General features: G+C 34.5%; 2 protein-coding genes across 8 annotated transcripts in view; both read left to right on the forward strand.

Annotated features, from left to right (window-relative positions):
- The window catches only part of LOC129236790 (transmembrane protein 120 homolog), a 56,396-nt gene that overhangs the window by 5,943 nt on the left and 22,945 nt on the right, over window positions 1–27,508 (forward strand). For all 7 annotated transcript variants that reach the window (XR_008581716.1, XM_054871026.1, XM_054871023.1 and 4 more), the window contains exon 3: window positions 3,882–4,000. Coding sequence is in view for 6 of the 7 variants with exons in the window: in XM_054871026.1 (XP_054727001.1) it covers window positions 3,882–4,000 (119 nt within the window). In the remaining variant the exon portion in view is untranslated. The remainder of the gene's footprint in view (window positions 1–3,881; window positions 4,001–27,508) is intronic.
- Window positions 5,651–6,306, forward strand: LOC129236791 (uncharacterized). The gene is made up of 2 exons (XM_054871027.1): window positions 5,651–5,804; window positions 6,050–6,306. Exons 1-2 carry the CDS (start codon window positions 5,651–5,653, stop codon window positions 6,304–6,306), a joined length of 411 nt encoding a protein of 136 aa, XP_054727002.1.

Genomic DNA, 27,508 nt, shown 5'->3' on the forward strand with positions numbered 1-27,508 from the left:
TAAGTCTTCAGAACGACACATTGTATCAAATTCAGATTTTCAGGATCTTTCTCGTGATTTACTTCTATCGGGAAGACAATCTGAAACGCTCGCTTCTCGATTTAAGCAATGGAATTTAGTTGATGACGACTTAAGATGAATGATGATGATCGAATTTCTTACAGAGAAGTATTCAAAACTGATGAAGTGAATGACAAATGTACCGTACCATACTAAACTCCAAAGGGGCGTTTCCAATGCATTTTTAAGTTTGGAACCAGTTCCGTTGTGTACTGCACCGTACCGCACCGTACCGCACCGTACCATACCGTACAGTGCTGCACTGCACAATACTCCAATAAATATTATGTGTTTATAATGACACTTGTTATCATTTTCATGCTTCGAAACGCATACCAAATCTCGTAGTAAAAAAAAAGAAAAAATCTTAAAACCCACACAACTCTATTAATTTTAATTCAATTACAGTCAAATATAGCTCATTTGACGCAAAATTATATTTACTATAATAGTAGGGTACTAAAAAAAATCCTCAATATCGGATAATATCGTAAAAATTATGTCAAAGTTGAAAAAATAGAGAAAAAATAAAAAAATTCCAAATACTTCCGTCTACAGTCTCGTCAGTTGTCATTTCAGAAAAAATGTCAACACAATGTCAAAAAGGCTTGTTTTTGTTCTTTCGAACTAAAAAAACAAATTCGAAATCGGATGGAAATTGGCGAAGTTAGGAGTTATTCTTCACATCAACCTACTGAAAAACGGTTTTATGGCCATAAAACGAGATTTTGGGGGTGTATTGGAAATTTCTCTTATACCATTGTGTTTAGTTTTTCTATAGCCACAAGTTGTGCTAGGTCTCCATAAAAGTATATTTAATTTTTTTTTTGTCACACAGTGTAATCATAATTGGTATTGTATGGCCCGAAAAAATGAAGCTTTAATAGAAAGAATTTGCTTAAACCTAACGATAAACAAAAATTAACCACATTAAAATAAAGTAAATAAAATTCTATTGTGTAACAAAAAAAGTGATTGTAGAGTTTTTAAACTCGTTATTCTTAATTTTTATGCTATTTTTATACCGGCGCGCATTTCTTTTTAAGGGTATTATAATTTTGATCACATTACGGTTGTATATAACAGAATAAAGAAATCAAGATAGATATAGGGTATTTCAAAAGATGCGCCTAGATGTTGTTTTCAAAAAAAACATGTCAAAATAATATACAGATTTAAGAATAGTCGCCCGTGAATTGGTCCCCACCTCATGTATGATAGATCCGGCATAAATACTATTAAGCTCGCATAAAAACCACGTCCACTTTTTACATTTTAAGATTAAATTTCCGTCCGTCCGTCTAATGTTACAATCTACTATATAACTCTTATAGTCCACGAGTTTGTGTGAATCCAAATATTAACAGGCACTCCAAACAACGTTTTACGAAAATGCGTGCAGGTATACAAATAAAGTTCGATCCGGAACGAATTTAGTTCTTCGTTGAACTGTTGTCCAAAGCTGTTATGATACAAGTTTGATAAACTGGCTTTAATAATACACACATTTATGTACTTGGAAGTTTACGGTGTCTCGGTCGTTTTCTATTTTTTCAATAATCGCGTACCCCAATTTTCAATTGATTATCGTTTCTAGTTACTGAAAATTTTCATTTTTAGCAATTTTGAGATTATCGGTATATGAAAGGTGAGAGCGGTTGTAATCCATTACCAACCTACCTCGTAGACCTTTGTAGGCATGTGACCCATTATAATTGAGGTAATTATATTTTTACTAAATTAATTTCTTAACCGATGCCATCATGTTGTAGCAAAAATCCTTACAAAAACAACATAAGGGCTATTAATGGAAGTCGTTTTCTATTTCAGTATTAAAGATTATTTATATATAACTTCATATGGTTCCGCGAGAGAGCAAAAGGCCACTTGAAAAATAAAATACTAACAATTACTTCGAGGTTCACTCTCAGATTTATTGGCCAGTTTATTACTGTAAGCATACATTGTTGTTAGTTCCTCAACATTCTTGGGAAGTGTATCAATCATCATAGTAGTTTTTGCCACATATGTGGTGGACTGAACTTCAAAAGTTAGCGGCGAAATTGAGCGAACTGAACTGATTAAGCAGTGTTATTTGGATCATTTTGGTTTATCTGTGACTCATCAAGATAAGAATTGCGTACTTCATCATACATGATGTGCGATGTACGTAAACGATTTTACAGGCTGGGCAAAAGGGACGCAATATATGGCCTTAGGAAAATCAAAGGTTTGGATGAAGCCTGCAAACCACGTATATGATTGCTACTTTTGCTTGACTAATATAAATGGACTGTGAAATATACAAATGCACATTCTGCAATACAACCACTGAGGAAGGGGTGATGACTTACCTATATCTACCTGCAAATCATCATCGACTTACCCTCATGTAGTGCAACTGGGGATTAACTTCATGATTAATGAAAATTCCAGAAAATCATAATTTTTAGTTCTACATAAAAAAATATTTTTAAGTTGCGAACATACGTGTTACAAAAAACATGAGTGCCCTTTTGGGATTGGCCTTTGTTTCAGTTCGGCGAATTACGCCTTTTTGACAATAAATGAAATTTAATTGTATTTAGCTTTCTATCATGTTTGGTTGAGAACAAGATGGATTTGGCAGAATCTATTTGCTTCTATCGAATTCTTTAAAATTGCTACTGGTCTAATCAAATTCCTCTATTTTGGTATCGTGACCTTTCCTGTTTCCATGTCATGCCGAAATTAATATCACGAATATTATGTTCAGACCAAAACTTAAACCCGAAATTATCGTTGTTAAATGGATTAAAACTTAACCCACATTAAATTGCTATGTGCAGGCTTGAATTAGTGCCCTCTGTTTGTGAAAAAATCCATAACAGCTGATCTTGGCAATAATCTAATGTCAAGCAATTAAAACAAAGCGAAACATTTTGTTGATAATTTGATTTAATAATATCTGCTGCTGGATGAACATCTATGTGGCCCCCATCGAGAACCTTCATTTCAAAAAAAGTTCCCTTTTAAAGAACATTATTCTTTACCAATAGTTCCAAACACTTGAGGGAAACCCAGTGACTCAAATCATTTAAATATTCCCTTAATTGGGATATAATTAAGGGTAGGACTGTGCCGTAAATAATTTCATTTTATTTATGTTTGTGGCCTGCTCCGATTTCTTTCCCTCCTTTTCGCGAAATCCCTTCAACTTCATTGCCCTCGCTTCTAGGTATTTCCTCAGAGGGCTACCCGTATACCTCAAAAATCGATGAGGTATAATTAAAGTTTTCTATTATGAGATCAGACTCGGATGGACGAAGAAAATATTAAATGTAGATGGAGATGGAGAATGTGTCTGTCCCATTTCCGAGTGACGTCTTGGCCGCATAAAAAGTACATCTTAGCCCCGATGATCTTAGCGTAAACCACAACGCTTTTTAAGCTTCTTCACAAGGGTTTTCCCTGTCAAATAGAAAAATTAAAACGCTTAGGATGATATATATGTATAGCAATTCACCAACGAAGCATTTTTTTTTGGAAATATTTATTACCAAATGGCTTAGTAAAAGGCTTCTAGGGATTTTTGAACTCAAATTACTGAAGAATAGATTATTGAGTTTAGTCATAGTTATTGCGATTCCTTCGGTTCAATGTTTTGCTTTGGAATTTTTTCCTCCGATTAAAGGGAAAGATTTTGTCGCTTGTTTTTTAAATTGACACAATGCATGCACTTTTGTTATTAGTATGTATGTATTTGTATACTTATTAAAATCCATATATGTACATTTGTGAAAAATTGTATTTTATTAAATATTTTTTATTATTTTTCGCAGGATTGTAATCGCAGATATATTGAGTTACTGGAACAACTACACAGTCATCAGCAAAAATGTTTCAACGAGATAAAACATCAGCGTTATCGGATGAATCAAATTACGGCTTCACTAAAGCAGTAAGTTTTTCAACACTTCCACAAATGCCTCCATATTTATATACAGCTATGGTCAACTAATTACACTGGATCACAAATTTCAACTTTTTTTCTGCACCAGAGACGCCGTTATGAAATTCCTATGTAAAATCACCGTCTGATTCCGAAAATCAAGGTTATTTTTTATTCTATGGTAACGTTTTTGAGATATTTATGAATTACCGTTATTTCAAAAAAACAAAAAATTGGGCCCACTTAATCATATATATCTCGAAAACGAATTGAGCGATTCCAAAACCGTTTAAAGCTTTTAAAAGGTAATAAAATTTGCTATAAACTGTGTGTAAAACACTTTCTGCTAGGTCCTGCAGATTCAAAGATAACGAACTATCATAACGGATTTTTTAAATTTTTTTTGTAAAAATATAAAAAAATTTGTACTTTGAGAGAAAGGATCTCGAAAACTGTTTACTTTTTCGTGTATTTTTTGTTTTCACTCTAAGCTCTGTTTTATTACAAAAAAAATAAACTTTGATTAAACAAAATCGATGAACTAATACAAAAGTTACAAGCATTCAAGTAAATATATCCATATAGTGAAACTTAAGTACCCTACAAATAATAGCATGTGTACATATGATTCTTAAACTATCTATTTAGGCGACATATGAAATTTATTACACCAATGAAGTGGAGGGAACCAACTTGCCATTCAACGGACTGCTATATTTGTACTACAAAAGTATTTGGGGTAGGAAAGTCTAGAAAAGTAACCTATGCGAGCATATCTACAGTGTCATTACCAGAACTAAATTCAACGGAAGCTACATTGCCAGAATCAAATTTAACTTTAGTTTCGGCTCCAGTTTCATTGTCAACAGCAGTATCTGATTACGCGGCATCATGTTGTACTGAATTGCAAACGGAAAACGAAAGAAACCCTTTGTCACAAGCACAACTCACTGATTGGATAAGGGATTTGGAATTGTCAAAAGAAAAGGCCGAACTACATGCCCCTCGTATGCAACAATTTAAATTTGTTTCATCCGATGTTAAGGTAACATATTATAGGACTCGTCACGAACAATTCTCCCAGCACTATACGAAGAAGGACAGTGTTTGTTATTGCAAAAACATTGCTGGTCTATTTAAACAGTTTGGTAAACCATATGATTCAAAAGAGTGGCGATTGTTCATAGACGGCAATTAAGGCTGTATTATTGCATATTGGCAACCAAAAGCCATCTATCCCGATCGCGCATGCAGTAAATACGAAGGAAACATATGAGACAATGCAAAAATTGCTTAAATTAATTAAATACGAAGAACATGATTGGAAAGCTATGTGGTCTACAATCTGGATACACAAAATACTGTTGCTTTCTATGCAAATGGGATAGCCGAGCACGTCAAGACCACTACATCATAAAGGATTGGCCAGAACGAATCGAGTTTCAAGTTGGGGTGGATAACATAAAATACTCACCACTTATAAAAAAGGAAAAAATAATTCTACCTCCACTCCACATCAAGCTCAGCCTTATCAAAAACTTTGTCAAGGCTTTGGACAAAGAAGGCGAAGCTTTTCATTATTTGAAAACAATCTTTCCACAGATTTCAGAAGCAAAAATATAGGAAGGGATTTTTGTGGGGCCGCGAATAAGGAAAATAATGGCCAATACCCATTTCAAAGAACTATTGTCACCAGTGGAGGCAGCAGCGTGGGACTCTTTTGAAAAGGTCGTTACTTCTTTTTTAGGCAAACACAAAAGTCCTAACTTCGAGCTGATACTGAACGATTTAATCAAAAACTATGCGGAAATGGGTAAATAAAAAACACATATAAGACCGTTTTCCCAGTTAACTTTAAAACCAAACAAAAAACTTCAAAGCAAATTTTTAAATTTACATGAGAATATATAGCCCTTAATCTGAATTTATTGCCCTGCTCCGAACAAACAAGAACGACCAAAATTTGTTCTGAATTGGAAGATTAACCCAGCTTAAGAAAATTATATGCTAATGTGTCACTTATGTATATATCTAATTCCCTTTTTAATTTTCTTTCAGGAGTAAATATGTCTTTCAAAATTCATTTTCTGCACTCCCATTTAAATTTTTTCCCGAAAAATCTTAGCGACGAAAGCGACGAGCATGGCGAAAGGTTTCACCAGCAAATGAAAATGATTGAAAGTCGGTATCAAGGATTCTGGGATGTCGCTATGATGGGTGACTACTGTTGGTTTCTCATAAGAGAAACCGATCCTTATATAAATAAGCGTCAAAACAAGACACATAACTTTTTCAATTATAAAATAAGATCATAGAGTTAAGACAGAGTCATATGTACATATGCTATTATTTGTAGGGTACTTAAGTTTTACTATATGGATATATTTACTTGAATGCTTGTAACTTTTGTATTAGTTCATCGATTTTGTTTAATCGAAGTTTATTTTTTTTGTAATAAAACAGAGCTTAGAGTGAAAACAAAAAATACACGAAAAAGTAAACAGTTTTCGAGATCCTTTCTCTCAAAGTACAAATTTTTTTATATTTTTACAAAAAAAATTTAAAAAATCCGTTATGATAGTTCGTTATCTTTAAATCTGCAGGACCTAGCAGAAAGTGTTTTACACACAGTTTATAGCAAATTTTATTACCTTTTAAAAGCTTTAAACGGTTTTGGAATCGCTCAATTCGTTTTCGAGATATATATGATTAAGTGGGCCCAATTTTTTGTTTTTTTGAAATAACGGTAATTCGTAAATATCTCAAAAACGTTACCATAGAATAAAAAATAACCTTGATTTTCGGAATCAGACGGTGATTTTACATAGGAATTTCATAACGGCGTCTCTGGTGCATTTTGGCTGTAAACCAGTGTTAACAACGGCAAAGAGGTAGTCACTTCTATTAGCTCTTAGCCCAAAATTTAGAAACTAATATATTTATGGAAAATGGGTATTAATTTACATAGCAAAACTTTTGCATTAATTCTTTTTTATTTGGAAAATCTCAATGCAGGGTCAAAATTTCCAAATTTCACCTTTATAAATCTATATTACGTTTAAAAATTCTTATATCTAAGACCATTGATAGAAATATTGTCAATGTTCTGGAGTAGAATTTTTCAAGGATTATTTTTGTTTAATTTTATCCTCCTAGCTTCCCGTTTAACTGTTGAATTCTAATCTGTTTGATAAGAGTAGAAAAATACCTCTTAAAAAGAGCATTTGAAGACTAAAGTGTTCTACGAAAATATTTTTCAGAAAGTTTCGTATTTTTATACTATGAGCTCAAGACCGGTTTAACAAAAAAGAAACATTCTAAATTATTCCTTTAATATAGTTTTTCGATACTTCCACCTGAATTAGGAGCCATCTTCAGGAACTCTTGGCTGTGCCTGGTTAGAAAATTTCAGTTCAGAATACCGAAAACCCAAAACCCGTCAATATAAGCGTTTCCTCATAATTGACTCAAATCCTACTAGGTATTAGTCAATTTTTTTCGATAACACACGCAAACCCACTTGTCTACTGCAGACGATACAGGTAACATACAGTCGTGATTAAGTACCGTAATAATCGGTGTTTGATACATTTCTCCCTTCGTCATAAAACTCATTTACATGCAAGTAGTTCCAGATAGAGCTGGACTCACTCTGATAGATAAGTGAACTTCTTTTGACGTTAATTAATTAAGCTGATACAAATTCTTTGGCAAGTTTAAATGTTAGATTACTTCCATAGGCAGAGATATAAAAAAAATTTAGTTAGAAATCATGGGGAAAGGACCCTGGTGCTATGAAGGACAGCGACAGTTTCTCAGAACATATTCTGGAAATTCTGGAATTATTGAAGAATTTGCCATGTTCAAAAAATATGGTTTAAAATACACTTAAACATATTCAGAAACATGGTAACGCAAGAACTCGGACAATGACCCAGAGCGCGAAAAACCACTCCTAGAGACGACGAGTTATATGCACAACCTCATTGACAGACCAACATCTCTATCTTTATGAATCCATTATAAGAGGCGAAAAATTTGCAGAAGAAAATTTAGTCTTACGATGATTTTTCACGCGTAAAAACGATATAAAACACACTGCTTGTTCGAGCACTGTGCGCTTGTTGAACTGCTACTTAGAAAAAACATAGTATTGATGTTTTAAATGATCTTCTCAGTCACCGGATCCTATTCCCATTGAGAACGTTTGGTGGGGTACTGAACCCCGCATTTAAGTAGTAAAATCCAGTCCAGTAAGTCCACAAATAAAAAATGCCTTGAACGCAATACTCCGGGGACATGTGCGGCTCTTGAAAAGAGTTTGTCACGGCGATGTGATGTTGTTACTGAAAACAAGGGATTTCTAACTAAGCATTCGGTTTTTTCCTCTGTAATTGCGCTTATTTTCATTCAGACACAAGCTACGGTTTAAAGTGCTCAATTCGTGGCCACCACTGTACGTAGTCTAGTATTGAGAAAAATCACAAAGTCAAATTACAGTATGCAAAATTCGTATTAGTACACCCCCTTATAAATAAAAAAACCACGTATATTTTCAAATTAATTTTAAAACAAATGCTTGAAACCGTTTTATTTTATAGATGATTAACTAAAATAAGGCCAAATAACAAAACCGCTCACAAAGTGTATTGAATTGCAAAACAAAAAAAAAAAAAATAAGAAAGAAAAAAATTAACACTTTTCACAGAAGCAAAATTCGTATTAGTACACATGTATTTGATGATTTAAATGTGATTTAAAGAGTAAATAAAAGATAGTTCCGAAAATTAATATTTTGTAGGATACCCTCGTTGCCTTAGAACAGCAGACAATCTCTTCGGCATAGATTCCACCAATTTTTTTGTGAGATTTGGAGAAATATTCTTCCACTCTGATTTGAGGACTTTTTTTAAATGTTCTCGGTTCCTTATTTGATGATGTTTCAGTTGCTTTTTGAAAATCGACCATAAATTTTCTATGGGATTAATATCCGGGCTTTGTGGTGGTGTTTTGAGATAATTTGGACAGTTATAAAGGATCAATAACCTTGTATCCAACGCCGTGTGCTTTGGCACACGTTATCTTGTTGGAATATACATTTTTTTTTGCAACCTAATTTTTGGCACTTTTGCGTAGATTCTTTTTTAAAATATCAATATATTGTCTCGTAGTCATAATTCCATCAATAAAATGCAACTTTCCTACTCCGTTTGCCCCGAAACATTCCCATACCATCAGAGAACCACCACCGTGTTTGAAAGAAGGCTGCAGATTTCGTTTTTGAAGGCTAGTATTACACTTTCTCCAAATTTTTATGCGCCCATCGGACATTTTTATATTAAATTTACAATCGTCCGAAAAAATTACCCTTTTCCAAAACCTCATATTTTTGTTTAAATATTGCCTGGCGAATATAACACGCTTTCTTCTATTGACTGAGCTTACATACGGTTTTCTAACCGCAGTTCTGCTTCTAAATCCCAATTTTTTTACATAATTGTGCACTGTTTGAGGTGTAACTTTGATAGAAAAGTATTTTTCTAGTTCTGCAGCTAGTGAAACTCCACTGACGGTGGGATATTTCCTGATAAGGCGTTTCAAATAAGTCTTGTGCCTCTGTCCAAGCATTTCGAAGCTTTTTGTCAATCCTTCCACTGTCTCTATAAATTTTGACTACATTTTGTATTGTAGACACACTTTTCTGCAATGTTCTCGCAATTTCGCGTAAAGACTTTCCGTTTTTGTTCATATTTATTATTAATCTCCTAGTTTCGTTTGATAATTCACTTAGTTTAGGTGACATTGCAAACTAACTCCGCGAACTTCAACAAATGGCTACTAAAACGCAACTGCCCAATGTTAAACATTGAATGTTTAACACAATCGTTTCGAAAATAACGGTAAATACCAACAAATTGTTTACAAATTCAACGTATACTAAGTGTACTAATACGAATTTTGCCTGCAGTAGAAATAGCTACACTGCTACTAAATCTATTTTTTCAATTCTATGCAAATGTTTCGGAGTTTTTGTTATTATTCTATTTTTTTATGAATTATACAATACCGCACAACGATTATACGTGGTATTTTTATTTGTAAGAGGGTGTACTAATACGAACTTTGCATACTGTATATTATAAACAAGGTTGAATTAAATTAAGAACCAGCAAACATTTAAAAAAAAAATAATGGATTAATATTGGTTGCATAAGTTCGGAGTTATCTAATATTATTATAAGAATTTTTGCCTAGAGCTGTTTAATATTTATAATTTTACTAACCATAAACTTAAATTTTTGTTTTTGCATTTATTTAAGTATGTACCTATGTACGCCATTTACTTATAAAACGTCTAAATGCTTTTGCTTTCGTAGAATTCAATGCTATTCATCAGCATGCATTGGCTATCGAAGCGCACAAAAAACAGAATATACAGTCAATACGCTAGTCAAGGCTGCATGTCGTCAGTTACCCGAAACTTATGGCAACAGCAACACCAACACTACTAAGTGCGTAAAGTTTAAAAGTGTTTGGCAGTGTCGCAACAAGTTAGTGAGCAGCAAATTGTAGTGTCACGCAAGTAGTGAATAGGAGCGTCGAAGAGCCCATCCCCCCTACACGTGACCGTGCTGCGGGTTTTGTAGACATCAGTAAATAAAGCAATCGACTTAAAAATCATATTCCAAATGCTTTGTCAAACAGCATCTTGCACACAGTTGATAAACATATGTACAGTGGTGGCCGAATATATGCAACTATTACCCTATTATAGATTAATTACATTTTATTAATTAAATTTTGGAGAATGTCGATTGAAAGTAAAATTATTTTAGTTTGTGATATGCGTAATTTTATTTAATGTTTTCAAATTTAAAAATCCACCTGCCAAGAAACAAATTATTAAATTTCCAATAATAACTCGAAAAAAGAAATGCAATAGTTACTTATGATTTCGTCACCACTGTACATATGTAATCATACAAGTAATGTGTTTGTGTTTTAAGTTTTATAATCAAAAATACCATGCAAAGTCCAAATAAAATGCTTATATGTAAATAACAATCATTAAGCTTTCGATGACCAAAACTGGTTTTCGCTGAAATAATAAAACCTCTTATACCCATGCCAACATACAGTGGCTCAAACGCTGCATCGTACAGACTCAGCGCTCAACTTTAGAACGGATTTTCGAAACGATAAATTAATTTTATTTCGAAAAAAGCATGTTTGTTTTTCATTCCCCCTCAATTTAATCGCATATAAAAAATTATATTAACATTTACATTAACACCAGTTTTGGGAAATAAAAATGAATAAATTTGGCGAATTCATGTCAAGATGAATAGTAGGATGCGACAGGATTCCGTTATATTTCAAGCCGTCGGTCAACTTGCGCACTAAATTTCATAAAAAGCGCTACAGATTCTAATTTGCTACTAGTTTTGAAGCTATAAACTTAATTCTTGTACATTGCAAACAGAAGACTAAAAAGAAACTCCGGCTGATTGCTAAATTACTACAAAAGTAGCTCTTCAATTCCAAATGAAAGCCGCCTAGGTCAAGGGGGAAAAAATTAATGATTGCGAAGAGCGTATGGTAAAAAAAAAATTCTTTGCGTCAGACGTAGGACTTAATGAAATGTTTAAGGAAAATACTAATATAGAAAAGAGGGGTGCGATGATACAGTTCGAAATTTGTTGAAACACCATAGTCTCATCAGGTGAATTGCGCGAAATAAGCTCTTTATTAGTACGATATACATATGTATAACTAAAAAAAATATAGACTTCTGGAACACTACAAAATGTACATACATAAATAAACCACTGTTTTTTTGTACTTATTCTATGATTTTAAGTTTTTATACCCTAATGAAAGCAAAGTTAATTTAAAGTGTTGTGACTGAAGAAAGTCCCATGTTGAAAAGATTTCAGCGCTTTGTCTCAGATCAGACAGTTAACCGGCTCTCAGCGAATTTGAAATAATCTGCTGATTGGCTGACGTAGCAGAGGCATGAAAACGGTTTGTTGGTTTGAGTTGGTGATATACGAAAAAATCAACACAGAATCCGCTCATGTTACTTCATTGCCGTCTGAGCAACAACTGATTGGACGAGTGTGCGAATATGTGTGGAATGAGCAATTTTGTTTTTCACCATAGTGACCAATCTGGTAATCTATCATCGCTGAGAAAGTCCTATTACGAATTTGAGACGAAGAATGGAATTACGCAGGTGGCGGAAAATTAATCTTATAGAAGGCAATATGGTTACATTTCAATATCTGAATATTCTTAAAATTATGTTAGGCAAAGTGCTGAACGATTAAGTATATTATATTGTACAAATTTGCTTTCTATCAGAACAACAACCCGAAGCACACCCTCGATGGTTGCCAGGAGGTAGCTCCACTTCAACTGCCCTAAACTACCCAAATGAACTGAAAATTAACGGAAACCGGATGGTAGAATAATTTATCAGTAATACATAAAAACTTGGTAGAATCTGTGCCAAAACATTTAAATGCTGATATAAAGCCAAAGGATTGACCACTAAATACTGATAAGGGAATTTTGTATAATAATTTAAAGGCATTTAATTTTGTATGATTATTCGTTTGGACATGAGTTCTATGGTTTTGTTTATTTTTATTTCCCAATATAAACATTTTTAATATAAATATCATTTATTTATGTAAACAAATGAAATGGGCAATTTGCTTCTTTCGAAATTTATTTATTTTACTGCTCCGAGATTCTGCTTTAATGTTAAGCAGTGCGTATGTACGATTAAGTCTTTGAGACACTGTACATAAATTTGCACATAATGCTATAAAATTCATCGACAACGCTTGGCTGATTTTTGCTTTCTTATCATTACTCGTATCGGCACTGACTCATGACGGCTACTGATAAGCGTTTGGCACCTGAGCGCTGTTGGTTTACACACCTTCTAGTAAACTCAAATTTTTCGATTCGAGGCTACTCAGGCTGGCAGAGTAATCAAAATACTCGGCGCTGTGCTTTATCAGTTGTATGTAAATGTGTTGAGATTTGCGAGCGGCAAATTTGTTCATTTAAAATACTCCCTTAACCAGAGAGCTTATTTAGCACAAATTTCAAGAGACTATTCTCTATGAGCACTTCTCTCAACTGTATTTTCGTTTTCTTATTTTTGCACTTCTCGCTTCATCAGTCAATGTTCACATATAATATAAATTATCGAACTTTGTTTTAGACGGTGCACGTGCCGGTTTAACCAAGAAAACATTTTGTTGGACTTAGCCTTTTTTTAACGCTAAATTTAGCAGCGAGTTTTATTTAATTTAGTTAAACGTTTTTTTTTATAAGGCTGATCCTACAATTACACCCTTTTCGTGGAGTTATTGAAATACTGCCGAAAATAACAGGATACTGTCATGCGATTAATCATTACTTTAATTTAGAACGCTAGTATTCGGCCGGCTCCGGTCCGGACCTAGGGACTGTCGATACACTTTTCGTGGAACCGACAGTATTAAAGTGAAAAGATAAGTGTAACCTGAATGGATGTAGTCAAATATACTTTTTATGAGCTTTATTGAAGCATTCTAAGAAAAAGTTTGGCTGGAATTACACATGTAACAAAATGCAACAACTTGTTTGTTGAGTTTTTGACTTTCTATACCCAAATAATCTTGAATTTTATCTTAACAACCAGAACAGTATTTCCGAACTTATGGACGTCTCCTTCCTTTTTCTGTAATTTGTGAACAATTTTTCCTTCATCAATTCGCTGTGGCAATCTATTTATCAATTGTCTCGAAATTCCGTAACTGATATAATATTTTTCACCGGTTACGTCTTGAAAGGGAAACAGGGAATTTACCTCTTGGCTGGCCGAGGGAAAAGGCAAGAAATATCAGCGCCGTGTTCAACGCGTTAAGGAAGATAGAATTCAACAAATCTCCATTAATTGGGTTTGGGTTTAAAGAGTATTTCAGTGAATAATGAACGCTTTGACACATGCATCAACGTTACACCCACTGGAAACTAATTTAGGGGCTGAATCATAAGCTGTATTTTTGTCTTTGCTCTACATATCCTAAGCGGGGAAAAGTCATTGATAATGCGCGACTATTACAATAGCCGGCATTAAATTCGAGAAGCTCTACTTGAAGTTCAACGTCATGTCTCACCAGAAACTTGTTGTGAATGTTTTACTGTATAAGGGATGAACTTCTTAGAAAAGTAGATCGGCATACATACAGCTGCAAGATATCTTCTAGTGTTCAGTTAACAGAGATTGCACTAACTTCTAGGTGCCACTAATTCTTAAAGTAGTGACAGTTTCAACCATTCCATTACACTAGTTATTTTCTACTATCACTAATTGCATGTAGCGGGTGGAGTAGTGAGTAACAAAATTTCAACTAAGCACCGACTGGTAGGAGGGCAAAATTTTTATTTAAAGCTCCGTAAGCGCTTGAAAAATATCTAAAGTTAATAAAAGTGTATGTACAGGGTTTGATTGAAAAGTAATAAGCCTTCCCGCGCGGAGCGTCTGCCAAGCGATCAACCGAATCGGCTGGTGGGGGGAAATGATCTTTGGACCTTCCCCTTCCACTAGAAACCGGTCCCAGTTCGCTGGCAACAGCGGTGCAGTCAACATCGCTCCGCGCGTGAAAGCTGTTTTAAAAGTGTTAGGATTTTGCAGTGGCGAAAATGCAGCGATCGTTGGAGCAACATTACTCGATCAAATTTTTCGTAATGCTAAACAAAACGAGTACCGAAGCCATTGGACCAATCTCTGCCCAGTGCCCAGGTAAAACGGTGGCACAAGTCGTTCAAGGAAGGCCGGACGTCGAAGACGAACAACGAACAGGCCTTCGACGACGCAAACAGACGAAGATGTGAACCTGCTTCGTGAAATTTTGAACACTGACCGTCGTGCTAGTCTACGTGAGATCAGTGAAGAGTTAAATTTAACTTATTACAATGTGCGGGAAATCGTGACCGGAAAACTTGAAATGCTCAAAGTGTGTGCCAAATTGGTTCCACACCGCCTTCCTCTGCACCTCTGCATTGGCCAAGATGGGGGTTCCGGTGCTTCCCCACCCTCCCTAAAGCCCAGACCTATCCCCTCCGGACTTCTTGTTCCCGCGCCTGAAAAGAAAGCTGAAGGGAGGCGTTTCGACTCCATCGAGGCGATCCAAAAAAATGTGACAGACGAATTGAACGCGATTCCGGCGGATGAGTTTAAAAAATATTTCCTGCAGTGGAAGGACCGCTACCAGCGGTGTATTGACGCTCAAGGGTCCTATTTTGAAGAATATTAGTTGTATAAGCCAAAAGGTTTAATAAAACTGCTTAAAAAAAATAAGGTTCATTACTTTTCAGTTAAACCCTATACGTAATATAATATACAAATTTCAACGAAATACAAAACTCAAAACAAACGGTCATTCTCATTGCTCTCATTGCTCTTGATAAATACAAATGTGAGATTGGATCTATGTTGATACAAGACAATGGACCACAATGAAAAAAAGTCAATCCAAACTCAAAGAAAAAAGTGAGAGGCTCGAAAGAGAATAGCTTTAAGGAAACCACTACTCACTATATTTGTAAGCACATCCACATTTCTAAAATTCTTATAACAAAAAAAATCATCAATTTAGAGCGGTGCACCTTTTAACACCTGACGAAATCATCAATTTAGCAGTTTGGGGAGTATCCTGAACTACAAAGGCTGTATTGAACCAATCTCGTATGCATATAAAATACTCATACAGGGTATATAAAGCAATAATTTTCTATGAATTTAACATCAAAAATCAAAGAATGCTAATTTATTTATAAAAGTAATAACAAGTAAGAAAGGCTAAATTTGGTCCGGCCCGAACTTTATAGGGAGTCTGTTGCTTTCGTTTGAGGACCCTCGCCTCATTTGAAATGGTATTTTTTTGAGTGTTTCTTTAAAAACGTGTAAAACGAAAATAAAAAAAATTTATTTATTTTTGTTTTTAATATTTTATTTTTGATCCATTCTTAAAAAGTAAAATAAAATTGTTTGCCCATACATAAAAAATGGTATGTCGCTGACAACTAAATTGCGCGTTCCTTCTTGAATTCGAACAACTGGTTTTGTAAAGATTTCAACCCCTAAATTTGAGCACATGTATGTAAAGCGTTTTACAGTAAGAGCGCTTCAACTTTTTTTTTTAATAAAACACAAACGGTTTGACTTTTTTAACTAATTTTTTTTTTATTATCGAGTTTGAACATATACATTTAAGTATGAAATTCGATTTCTTTTGCATGACCACCGCACGTTTTACGAAGTCCAATCGTTGAACCCAATTTTCGATCACTCTTTTGCATAAATCGGCCGAAATTCCAGCAATTTCGCGTTCAATATTGGCTCTGAGCTCACAAATCGTCGCCGGCTTATTACTGTAGACCAATGACTTCACATAACCCCAAAGAAAATAGTCTGGAGGCGTCAAATCACACGAGCGCGGCGGCCATTCGACCGGTCCATTTCTGGAAATAATGCGCTCATCGAACTTACTCTTCAACAAATCAATTGTAGCGTGTGCTGTGTGGCTTGTGGCCCCGTTCTGTTGAAACCACATGTCGTCTAAGTCCATACCATTCAATTGCGGTCAAAAATAATCGTTTACCATGTCGCGGTATCGATTTCCATTCACAGTAACGTGGCGATCGTTGTCGTCACCGAAAAAATATGGGAAAATTACGCCGCCGGCATGTAAACCGCACCGTGATTTTTTCGGGATGCAACGGTGCCTCATGAATCACGTGTGGATTGCTTTCTGCCCAGTAACGCATATTTTGCTTGTTGACAAAGCCATTGAGCCAAAAGTGAGCTTCATCACTGAAGATGATTTTTCGACTTTAAACTTTCTTAACAGAACACGCATTTTTATAATAAAATTCAATGATTTGCAAGCGTTGCTCAAGTGTGTAGCGTTCCATGATGAAATGTATACTAATGAAGTTTACAAATGATCAGCAAAAAATAAAAAAAAAATAGTTTAAAAAAACTAAAAAACACGCTTTTATTGCAAATCGATCTAAAATGTAGAAAATAAATTTTAATGACAAAGGGACCTATAATGAAGTAATAGCAAATTGAGCGATCAGTCATAGTCAACTACCTCAGAACAGAATTATAACAAAAATTAAGATACAAATAGAGTAATTCAAATTAGAGTTAAAAGCGTGGGATGCTTGATATAGTAAATATTACAATCATTCTATTGGCAACTACCTATGTACAGAGGGTTACGAAAGTGAAGCAAAATGCATCCCACGCTTTTAACTCTAATTTGAATTACTCTATTTGTATCTTAATTTTTGTTATAATTCTGTTCTGAGGTAGTTGACTATGGCTGATCGTTCGATTTGCTATTACTTCATTATAGGTCCCTTTGTCATTAAAATTTATTTTCTACTTTTTAGATCGATTTGCAATAAAAGCGTGCTTTTCAGTTTTTTTAAATTATTTTTTATTTTCTACTTTTTAGTTCGATTAGCAAAAAAGCGTGTTTTTTAGTTTCTTTAAACTATTTTTTTTATTATGAATGAAAATTATTGTTATCATTGTAGTCAGTGAATAAATGAGTCAATATATTCGTGTTATATTTAATTCCTTTCTTATCGACTGTGAGTCTAAAGCTATGCAGTTATAGGCCGTGATAAAGAAGTAATCGGGATGAAGAACTTATTTCGTGGAGGGAGCCTGAGAAACTGATTTACAAGAATAAATAAAGATTTTTCATTTTACAACCAAATTCACCTTACTTTTTGCCCACAGTAAAAAAAAGAAAATATTAATCCTGGCAATCCTAATTAGGATAACGGAAAACTTTTATCAAATTATTGCATTGTCATCGGTCCTTGATAGGTATTCAAAATTTCAAGTCGATCAGATTTTTAGAAGCCAGTGAAAATTAAGCTCAAAGATTCCGTTACATACATACATACAACCCGACCTAATAAAAGTGTGTTAAAAATATTTCGTCGTTCGCCCTCCCTATCGGAAAAAAGTTAAGCGCACCTATTGAAAAACGCTATACGTGTGTGCATATCCTTATATTTATGTTTGCTAATGTACCTGGAAAATAGTTTTGCGTAGAGGTTGTGCCACTAAAATGGCTATAGGTATCTCTGTAAATATTCCGAATTTCGAAAAATTGTTTGGGAATGATATTTTTAAGCATTATAAGCAAAACAAAATCGTTTTTTTTTTCAAATGAGGTTTTAAAAATTGAAAAAAATTAACAAAAATCAGTTTTTTTTTCGGCATATTATTATTGGCTTAATCGAAAGAGCAAATATCCCCATTACACGACTTCATTCATGCGTCTGTCTCGGTTTGCTTCGCAGTAATGCATTTATTTCATTACATGTTCGATGTGCGTCTTAAGAGCGTCTTAAGCTACTCTACAAAGAAAAATCTAACGGCGTCAAATCACAGCTGAGACGTGACCAATTGCCTACCTTTAGACGGAAAATATCGATTGTGTCATGGCATTCCATCCTGGCTGAAATAAGGTCAAAGATTGTTCAATTTCCGGCCACGAAAAATCGTTTATCAAGTCTGCAGAATGGGTGGCTGCGCGACTGCCATTCGGTAATGCTCGGACTCGGCGCCGCAGGCATGAAGCATCAAAATGAGAGAACAAGTGTTCTTTAGTAGCGGTCGCTCTTCGGTAGGCAACGGCAACCTTGTGAGTGTATTTCTGAAATGGAAAAGCTCCTCACAACAAACAACTCAAGATTTGTAGGCGGCAAAACATCGATTCGCACACCAACAAAGGGAGTACGTGCCCATTATTATTGCTATTATTACATGGATCACTCATTAATTTTGAGTAGTTGTTAATTTTTGGACTCATTCAAACTCATGAACAATACGAGTTATGGCTCCTAACAACAGACGGGCGTATGCAAATTCAGTCTTAACATATACAAAGTGGGCGCGGCTTTACCCGATCTCAAGAATATTTATGTCCCTTCTAATTGGGTTGGGGAATAATACGAGTATTAAGTTTAGGCAAGTTTTATTAAGTCGGTATCGATATACACGCATATATCCGAAAGTAGGAATGACATTACCTTTTTTTTAATTTTGCTTGTGCCATATTTTTTTGGTTCATTAATTGTGCCAAATATGAGTAATTTCGCTTTATTTATAAATGAGATACCACGTTATTCCATTATTATTATTATTTTTCTTCTTCTTGTTTTTTTGAAAATTACCTTTATGTGCTATTTTCAATATCAATCTTAATTTATACTCGAGTTATCGTGCGACGGCCGGAATAAATCCACTCCTCATCATTGTGATGGTTTTGCTATGTATTGCATGTCTATATGTTTATATCTCTATTCCTTTACATACAACCATTATGTCAACACAATTCAAGACGTATACAAACGAACTCTTCGAGAATCATCGCTAATACAATATATCATTATTGTTTATTTAAAACTGCAGTCCATGTACATAAGAAAGTCAAGCCTCTTGTGACCTTCAACGTGACTCATTCGCAATGCTGATTTCAGGGACGTGGCGTCACATTGCAAAAAATCTGCTTTTTGATAGATACATATGTATGTGTATTATTCGCATGTGCTTAGCATTCATGGTTTTTGAATTTAGCTGTATGTATGTATGTGTATGCACACGTGTGTATGTATGCGTCTATGCAGCTATGTATGAGACTTTGAACAAAGTTATTGTTTTTTTCCGCTTTGGTCGCGCAATGATTTTGTCTTCGTTTTTCTATAAAAAATTTATGACCGACTAATAGGAAACAAATTAAGAAATAAATAAAAAAGAGAAATTGCAATGTCGCGTGATTTTTTCCGAAATAGAAATAAATTGGAAATCAACACATCCAGTGCAAGCCCTGAGTTTATTTACACCCGGGGTACTCGTAGTGCTACCAGAGTGAAACAAGTATTTACATATAGGGCGAATTAACACATTCGCATCGGGAAACGAGAATTCTCGTCGGCACATGTTAACTGTTTACTTCGAATATCTCATTTCGGGGTTTTTTCCTATTCCGATTCTAAATAAGCAAAGGGGACTGTCTGTTGTTGATATGTAAAGATAAAAGAGACATAAAAATGACAAGTACAATTCATTCTGCTGAAGTAGTACCGACCGGAAAGCATAATAGAAAAACCAAAGAGAATATTGTGAAACCACTATGCATCAAATGTAGAATACAACAAATTCATGAAAGGTGTTGATCGTGCAGATCAATACCTTTCCTATTATTCTATCATACGAAAAACAACCAAATGGACCAAAAAGGCAGCACTATATATAAGGAATATTGTATTATTTAACAGCTTTGTAATATACAGCGATAAATAATCTATATATATAAAAATAAGTTACATTTCCTTGGTAATCTTATAACTCAAGAACCGCCGAACCGATTGACACGAAAATTTTAGAGTTCTTTTCTGACTTTGAGGAGGTGGTTTGTGTGAAGTTTGATTGAAATCGGTGCAGCGGTTCCTGAGTTATGACATTTTATGTGAGTAATAGTTTCCTCTCATACGAAATGCCTATATGGGAAAAACAACAACAAATACACAGCCGCTTATGAGCGTACCGCTTATGAGTTGTACTGTTGTAGTTGTAAGTGTATTATGTTAATATTATTTTTGGACGAAATTATAATAAAAACTGGAGCATTCAAGGAACTGGAAAAACATTTTTAACTTTATTTATTTTAGCATAATTTATTTAGCGTAAAAAATTGAAATGGAAATTAAAGAATCAAAGTTTAATTACAAGTTTTTATCGGCTCTTTCACCTTACCTGTATATAGGTGACCACCACAATCAAATTGTAAAAAAGTACAGAAAAGGCTATTGTGACATCTTTAGAAAGTATGTTGAATGAAAAAAATCAACTAATTCAACTGTTTAAACATTTTACGAGTTCTATAAAGAAAACTTAATATGAAAAATTTCTTGCGATATAAAATAAACATTTTATGTATGGTGGTGCGAAGCCCACTGGGAAATGCTAGTTGTGTATAAAAAATATTTATTAGCAGTTGCGAGGGCCTGTTTAACTGAAAAAGTTGTTGAAATGCAGCCCACAACATCACGAGCTACTGGTCCAACTTCAACACCACCTGGCAGATTGTCTGGTGACATGAAAAAACACACCCTGGAGACAATAAAGCCAACAAAGAATAAAACACATGGGGTAAGGAGCAAAACGCGATACGTATGCAAATTCTGTGAAGTACCGTTACACAAAGAATGAAAATTTCTGTAAAATATAATAGTTACAAAAATAATTATCGCAGTTTTTATATGTACTTATATGTTTAAATATCTTTACATTGCTAAAATACCCCGATTTCTATGAAAATTTAAGGAAAAATAGTCCGATGCGAATGTGTTAATAAAATTTACGTAATATTTTTTTCGGTACAGTAATACTTCTTTAAGTAGATACGTGATTTATTTTTCGACATTTCTTGAATGACTTAATTTAATATTAATTTGGTCAACTTGCTCCATAAGTTTCGCATTTGTGGTAACTGATCCACTTCTTGTTTCACCTGATGGCTTTGGTACCTTTGTCTGGACCTATGCCAGGAATGCAACCTGCCTCATTAATGGTCTCGTTTCTCCCACGCTTAAAGTGTACGTAATTCAGATTTCTTTCTAAGAGCTCTAGGCAATTAGAGACTCGGTGGGACTCATTGACCTTTGAATGAATGAAAATAGAGTTAAGAACTTCAACTATAAGATCTATTGCGCCTTCCGATCTTAATAATATTCGATCCCAACTTTTCAGACTTTCAATAAATTTAAGATGGTCGCATCTGGCCGAGATGCATACTCCCTCTTCTCGATATGGTATCGAATTCGATAAGCAATGTGATGGTGTTTCTGGCTACAAGTCACTGAGTTGACAGGATCCATTAGATCAGTGCGAGTATTCTTACAGTCTTTATTCTTAGGGAGGTTTATGAAATGTTTTAATCTCTTATGGCTGTATCCAGAAAGGACTTTGCTTGGCGTAGTCCCACAGTGTCGTAACCAACATGAGCTCCGTATTCCATGGCTTAAGGGGGTATTCTAGTCTAGAGGCCCAAACTTCGAGCATTTTTTGCTAATTTATTTATTTATATATTAAGAGCACACAAAATGAATTAAAAAAAAAAATCATAATATAGAATTATGCGTGCTTGAAGTGGAAGGGGAAAACAAAAGGCAGTGTCCTCGTATTCACGATCCCTACCCTTGTGGTCATCTGAAAAAAAACGATGGCGAATTCTTAATTAATATGAATATCATTATCGTATGACGCAGAAAAAAAGGGAAACATTATTTTTCATAAAATGGCGGCTACTCAAAAATTGAGCTCGATTTTTCCCTAATTTTTAAAATTTCTCGAATTGTTTACACATATTAAAAAATTGAAATTTCCAGTTTTTCGTGCTTCATGCGATAGAGATATATTTAAAGAATATTTAAGAAAATTTAAGATGGTCGCATCTGGCCGAGATGCATACTCCCTCTTCTCGATATGGTATCGAATTCGATAAGCAATGTGATGGTGTTTCTGGCTACAAGTCACTGAGTTGACAGGATCCATTAGATCAGTGCGAGTATTCTTACAGTCTTTATTCTTAGGGAGGTTTATGAAATGTTTTAATCTCTTATGGCTGTATCCAGAAAGGACTTTGCTTGGCGTAGTCCCACAGTGTCGTAACCAACATGAGCTCCGTATTCCATGGCTTAAGGGGGTATTCTAGTCTAGAGGCCCAAACTTCGAGCATTTTTTGCTAATTTATTTATTTATATATTAAGAGCACACAAAATGAATTAAAAAAAAAAATCATAATATAGAATTATGCGTGCTTGAAGTGGAAGGGGAAAACAAAAGGCAGTGTCCTCGTATTCACGATCCCTACCCTTGTGGTCATCTGAAAAAAAACGATGGCGAATTCTTAATTAATATCATTATCGTATGACGCAGAAAAAAAGGGAAACATTATTTTTCATAAAATGGCGGCTACTCAAAAATTGAGCTCGATTTTTCCCTAATTTTTAAAATTTCTCGAATTGTTTACACATATTAAAAAATTGAAATTTCCAGTTTTTCGTGCTTCATGCGATAGAGATATATTTAAAGAATATTTATGATAAACTTCAAGGAAATCGGAAAGGAAGTAGTTTCGAGAAAAACACGTTTAAAGTTCGCCGTCCGCTCAAACCAGTCTAGCTGTCGCGTCACTAAAATAGTTGTAACTTCGAAAATAATTCGAATTTTGAAAAATCCGTTTAGGGAGATATTTTTGAATACTTAAACTATCGAATTTTGAAAAAATTTCGATATTTTTAAATTTCTAGACTATAATACCTCCTTAACTCTCGGACTTGTACTACTGCGGGTGCTAACAACTTTGCAGGCCTCTCACCTGGCTTCCCTTGGGCCTCACATCCCGCCAGTAACCGAAGTCACTCGGTCTGTAAATGAGTCACTAAAAAGTGCGTAAATCTTTACTCAGTCAAGACTAAGAAATGTAGAGAAGATATTCGAAGATGTGCGATACCAAGAACAAAACTCTAAAAAGCAGTAAGTAAAAAATCCACTTGCTTCATAAAAAGTATCGAGTATTTACTTGCAAGTACGGGCTTCGAGGTATCATTAGAGGTGCCTATAGGAATGTATCTCCAGAATCATAAAAATATGTTCAACCAGATGCTCCAGAAAAAGGCAATACTTATAAACGTGCACTGGGTACAAAAAGTTATTTATATCTGTTTTTAATTTTTGTGATGACAGCGGATGCTATGTGGCCGGTGTGTCCATAAAATGGCGCTACGTAAAACTGGGGTCAAGTTTCTCATTGCATACGTGTACGTATTATATGGCGTGTAAATATGAAATATGAGTTCTCAGTATGCATAATAAAGCATTTAATATATGCATAAGCAGACATTTGCGGAGATTTCACAATAATACAGCCATGGACAGATAAATAGCACAAAAGTGAACCTTAAATGTTAAGTTATGTTTTTAGTACGAACTCTGCTTTGATCAAATAAATTTGTTTGTTTACTTTTATTACCGTTATTAAGCTTACATTTATGGGAGGAATGTACCTTTTTTTCGATGGAATTTTTTGCGTTCTATTTTATTTATGCTTATTGCTGTTTTGAAGTGGATACAAAAATAGCACATTTTAACTTGTGCAGCGGAGAGTAAAACTTTAATATTGTTTCAGCGATTTTTAGTATAACTTTCTGTTTCTTAAATAAAATTTTAAAGTAATTACTAAAAATGGGACTTGGAAAACTTGCACGCCGGAGAAAAGAGCTCTTATATACCGTATGGATCAAAAAGGAAAAAGCTATGTAGAAATAGCTGAAATGATGATGTGCTCTCGGAAAGGGGTTTATAATGCTCTTAATTGAGTTAAGAATGATTCATCCTATCTAAGCTAAAAAACGGAAAGAAAACCAAAGCCACGAAAAACTGATGTTAATGTGGATAGAGCAAGAGCAAAGCAGATCCTTTTAAGTCGGCACGGCAAATAATGCTTGGAATAAACCAAGAATCTGGTATACAGGTGTCCAGAAAGCTTGTACGAAGGCGACTGTTTGGCAGCATAAGCAGAAAAAAACCATTCCTCTCGAAAAGACATATGAAACACCGACTTGCCTTTGCAAAAGCCCACAAAGACAAATCTATTCAGTTTTGGAAAAACGTACTTGGACCGACGAAACGAAATAGGATGGGACCAGATGGGACAATTATTGCACGTCGTCCAAAAAATGAAACGCTAAATGCTAGGTTCACAAAAAAAAACGATTAAACACGGCGGTGGAAGCATCATTGTTTGGGGAGCTATTTCCTGGCATGGTGTTGGGCCGGTTGTTCGCGTGGTTGGTAAAATAGATAAATTTTAATATCTAGATATACTCCAGAATACAATGGAGCCATTTGTGTTTAAGTTTATACCATTAAATTGGATATTTATGCAGGACAATGATCCAAAGCATACTGGAAAGACAGTGAAGCAATGGCTCAAAAGAGAAAAAGTTAATGTACTGAATTGGCCGGCGCAGAGCCCTGATCTCAATCCCATAGAAAATTTATGGAGTGACGTTAAGGTAAAAATCGCTAACAAAAATTTAAAAAATTTTGATAATTTGTGGGCCGCAGTTGAGGAGGCTTGGTACTCGATTCCAAGGGAAAGATGCCACAAGCTTGTAGAAAGCATGCAGCGACGGCTTGAAGAAGTAATTAAAAAATACTAATCTGGTAAAACAATATTATTACTTAACTATCTGATTTGTTTACTATTTTTACTTTTATTTGGATTTTTTTTAAGATGTGCTATTTATGTGTCCAGGAGGTTTCGTGAGTTATCAACATTCTCGTAAATTAAATCAGAACTGAAATTCTTTTTGACCATTTTTTGTTTTAAAGTGGAAGTAAATAAGTTTTTTATTTTTTATGTTGCTTTTTTCTCAATAAAAAATAATTATTTAAAAACATATTCAACTCTTTGCTTCCAAAGTCTAAATGTGCTATTTATATGACCATGGCTGAATTTTTTGTTTTTGAATACAAGCTAATTTCATTCTCAAATACGTTGGCGAACCCTCACACTAGCTAAATTTTTATTGTTTTAAATCATTTGTAATTTGTGTTGATTCAAGTGGCCACTAAGCGCGAATCGCTTTACATACTCGTTCTAAGTCAATTCAGTTTACTTGTGCAATTGCTGCCTCGTTTACTAGGCACGTAAGCAAGCAAGCTCTTCCAATTTAATTTAATTCTTAAAATGCACAACTTGCATTTGTTGGTCACCTTAATGACCCACCTTAAGGTTTTTGGGACGGCTTGGCATGCATGCAATATGCCATTAAAATCGCAAATTGCAATGCGAAATCGCGAAAACACGTATGCATGTACACATACACATACATACATGCATATAAAGTATTATAGCATGCATAGTTTGTGCAGTGAATATAAGCAGTTAGTTACTATTATACTAAATTTAGCCGCCATAAATTATTTCACCTTCCTTATCACAGTTAATATCTTGTTTGTTCCCCTCGCGAATTTTTCTGTATTTTGTTATTTCTTTGTTTCTTGTTACCTGCATACATGTGTGCATGTGTGTGTATGTATGTAAGGCAAGAATTATTGAGTGTTATCCAGATAAAACTGCTTTTGGAAAAGAAATAAAGTAAAATAATCAAATAGAAAGGTGGCTTTCTTTATAAATTTGACAGGGCCTTCGAGTTAGAGTTTATGTTTTCCTCTAATTAAGCACATAAATATGGATGTGCTGGTTTAGTACACACTGATATTTTATAAATGATATTTTCTAAATGTCCCAATTCTTTTATAAATTCCTATTATATTTATTCAAAATTGGGCATCTCTCTCGCCAATTTCGGGCCTTATACTATCTTTCAGTGCTTGCGTTGTTTAAACTCCATGTTTACGATGGCCTCACAGAAAATAGTCAAAAGGCATTAAATAATTCGATCTTGACGGCCAAATTACTGCAGACGATTGTAAAATTATTTGTCCTTGGGATTTCGTTTGGAGTAGGTTGGTGGTTTTGTCGGCTGTATGACATGTTGCATACACAGTCCTGTTGAAATATCGGCAATATCCAGCAAATATCATAAATATCTCCAAGTATACAAGAAACGTGAATATAAATATTGTAGCTGCTTATTTTAAAAAATAAACCCCTATATGTACCGCCCTGTATGCAGGTCTCGCTCGTGTGATTAAACATATGTTCCGCTTTGTTAATGAAAAGCATTTAGATATATTTTTTTAACAAATTATATTAATTATCACTATTGTTTGTAATGTTTGATATATCAATTTCTTTTTTTTCTATCGCATTTAATATTATTGACCCTTAACTATTTGCGAACTTTATTTCGTAAAGCAGAAACGAAAATAAAACGTTTCAAAACATACTTATAAATATAGGATTAGGTCTATTAAGTGTAAAGTGACCCCTGGTTATGTAAAGGGTATTTCAAAAGGCGCGCCTAGATGTTGTTTTTAAATGAAGCATGCAAAAATTTAGATTCTCTCAGATTTCACTATGGCATCATATAAACGCCCACCCTAAGCACATCCACAGGTAAAATCTACCAAATAGCCGATTTATGAATGCCTTATTGTTGAGAACGTCGAGATGTCGATGTTGAAGGTTGTTCAGCAACACTTTGCGCTTCAGGAATAATCGTCCAGTTTTTGGTCTGCCAGCTCTTTTTCTATCCTCGACAAAAGCAGTTTCTTGCATTTTTTTCACCAACCTTCGAATTGTCGACTCATTTGGAGAATTATTTCCACCAAAAAAATCAGGAATTTTGCGATATGTTGTTCTTAAAGATCGACCATTTTCATTATAAGTTTCAGTAATTTTGACGCGTTGTTCTGTCGTGTAAGTATCTATGGCTATAATTGGCAAA

Source organism: Anastrepha obliqua, chromosome 2 (assembly GCF_027943255.1).
Source record: "Anastrepha obliqua isolate idAnaObli1 chromosome 2, idAnaObli1_1.0, whole genome shotgun sequence".
Lineage (NCBI taxonomy): Eukaryota > Metazoa > Arthropoda > Insecta > Diptera > Tephritidae > Anastrepha > Anastrepha obliqua.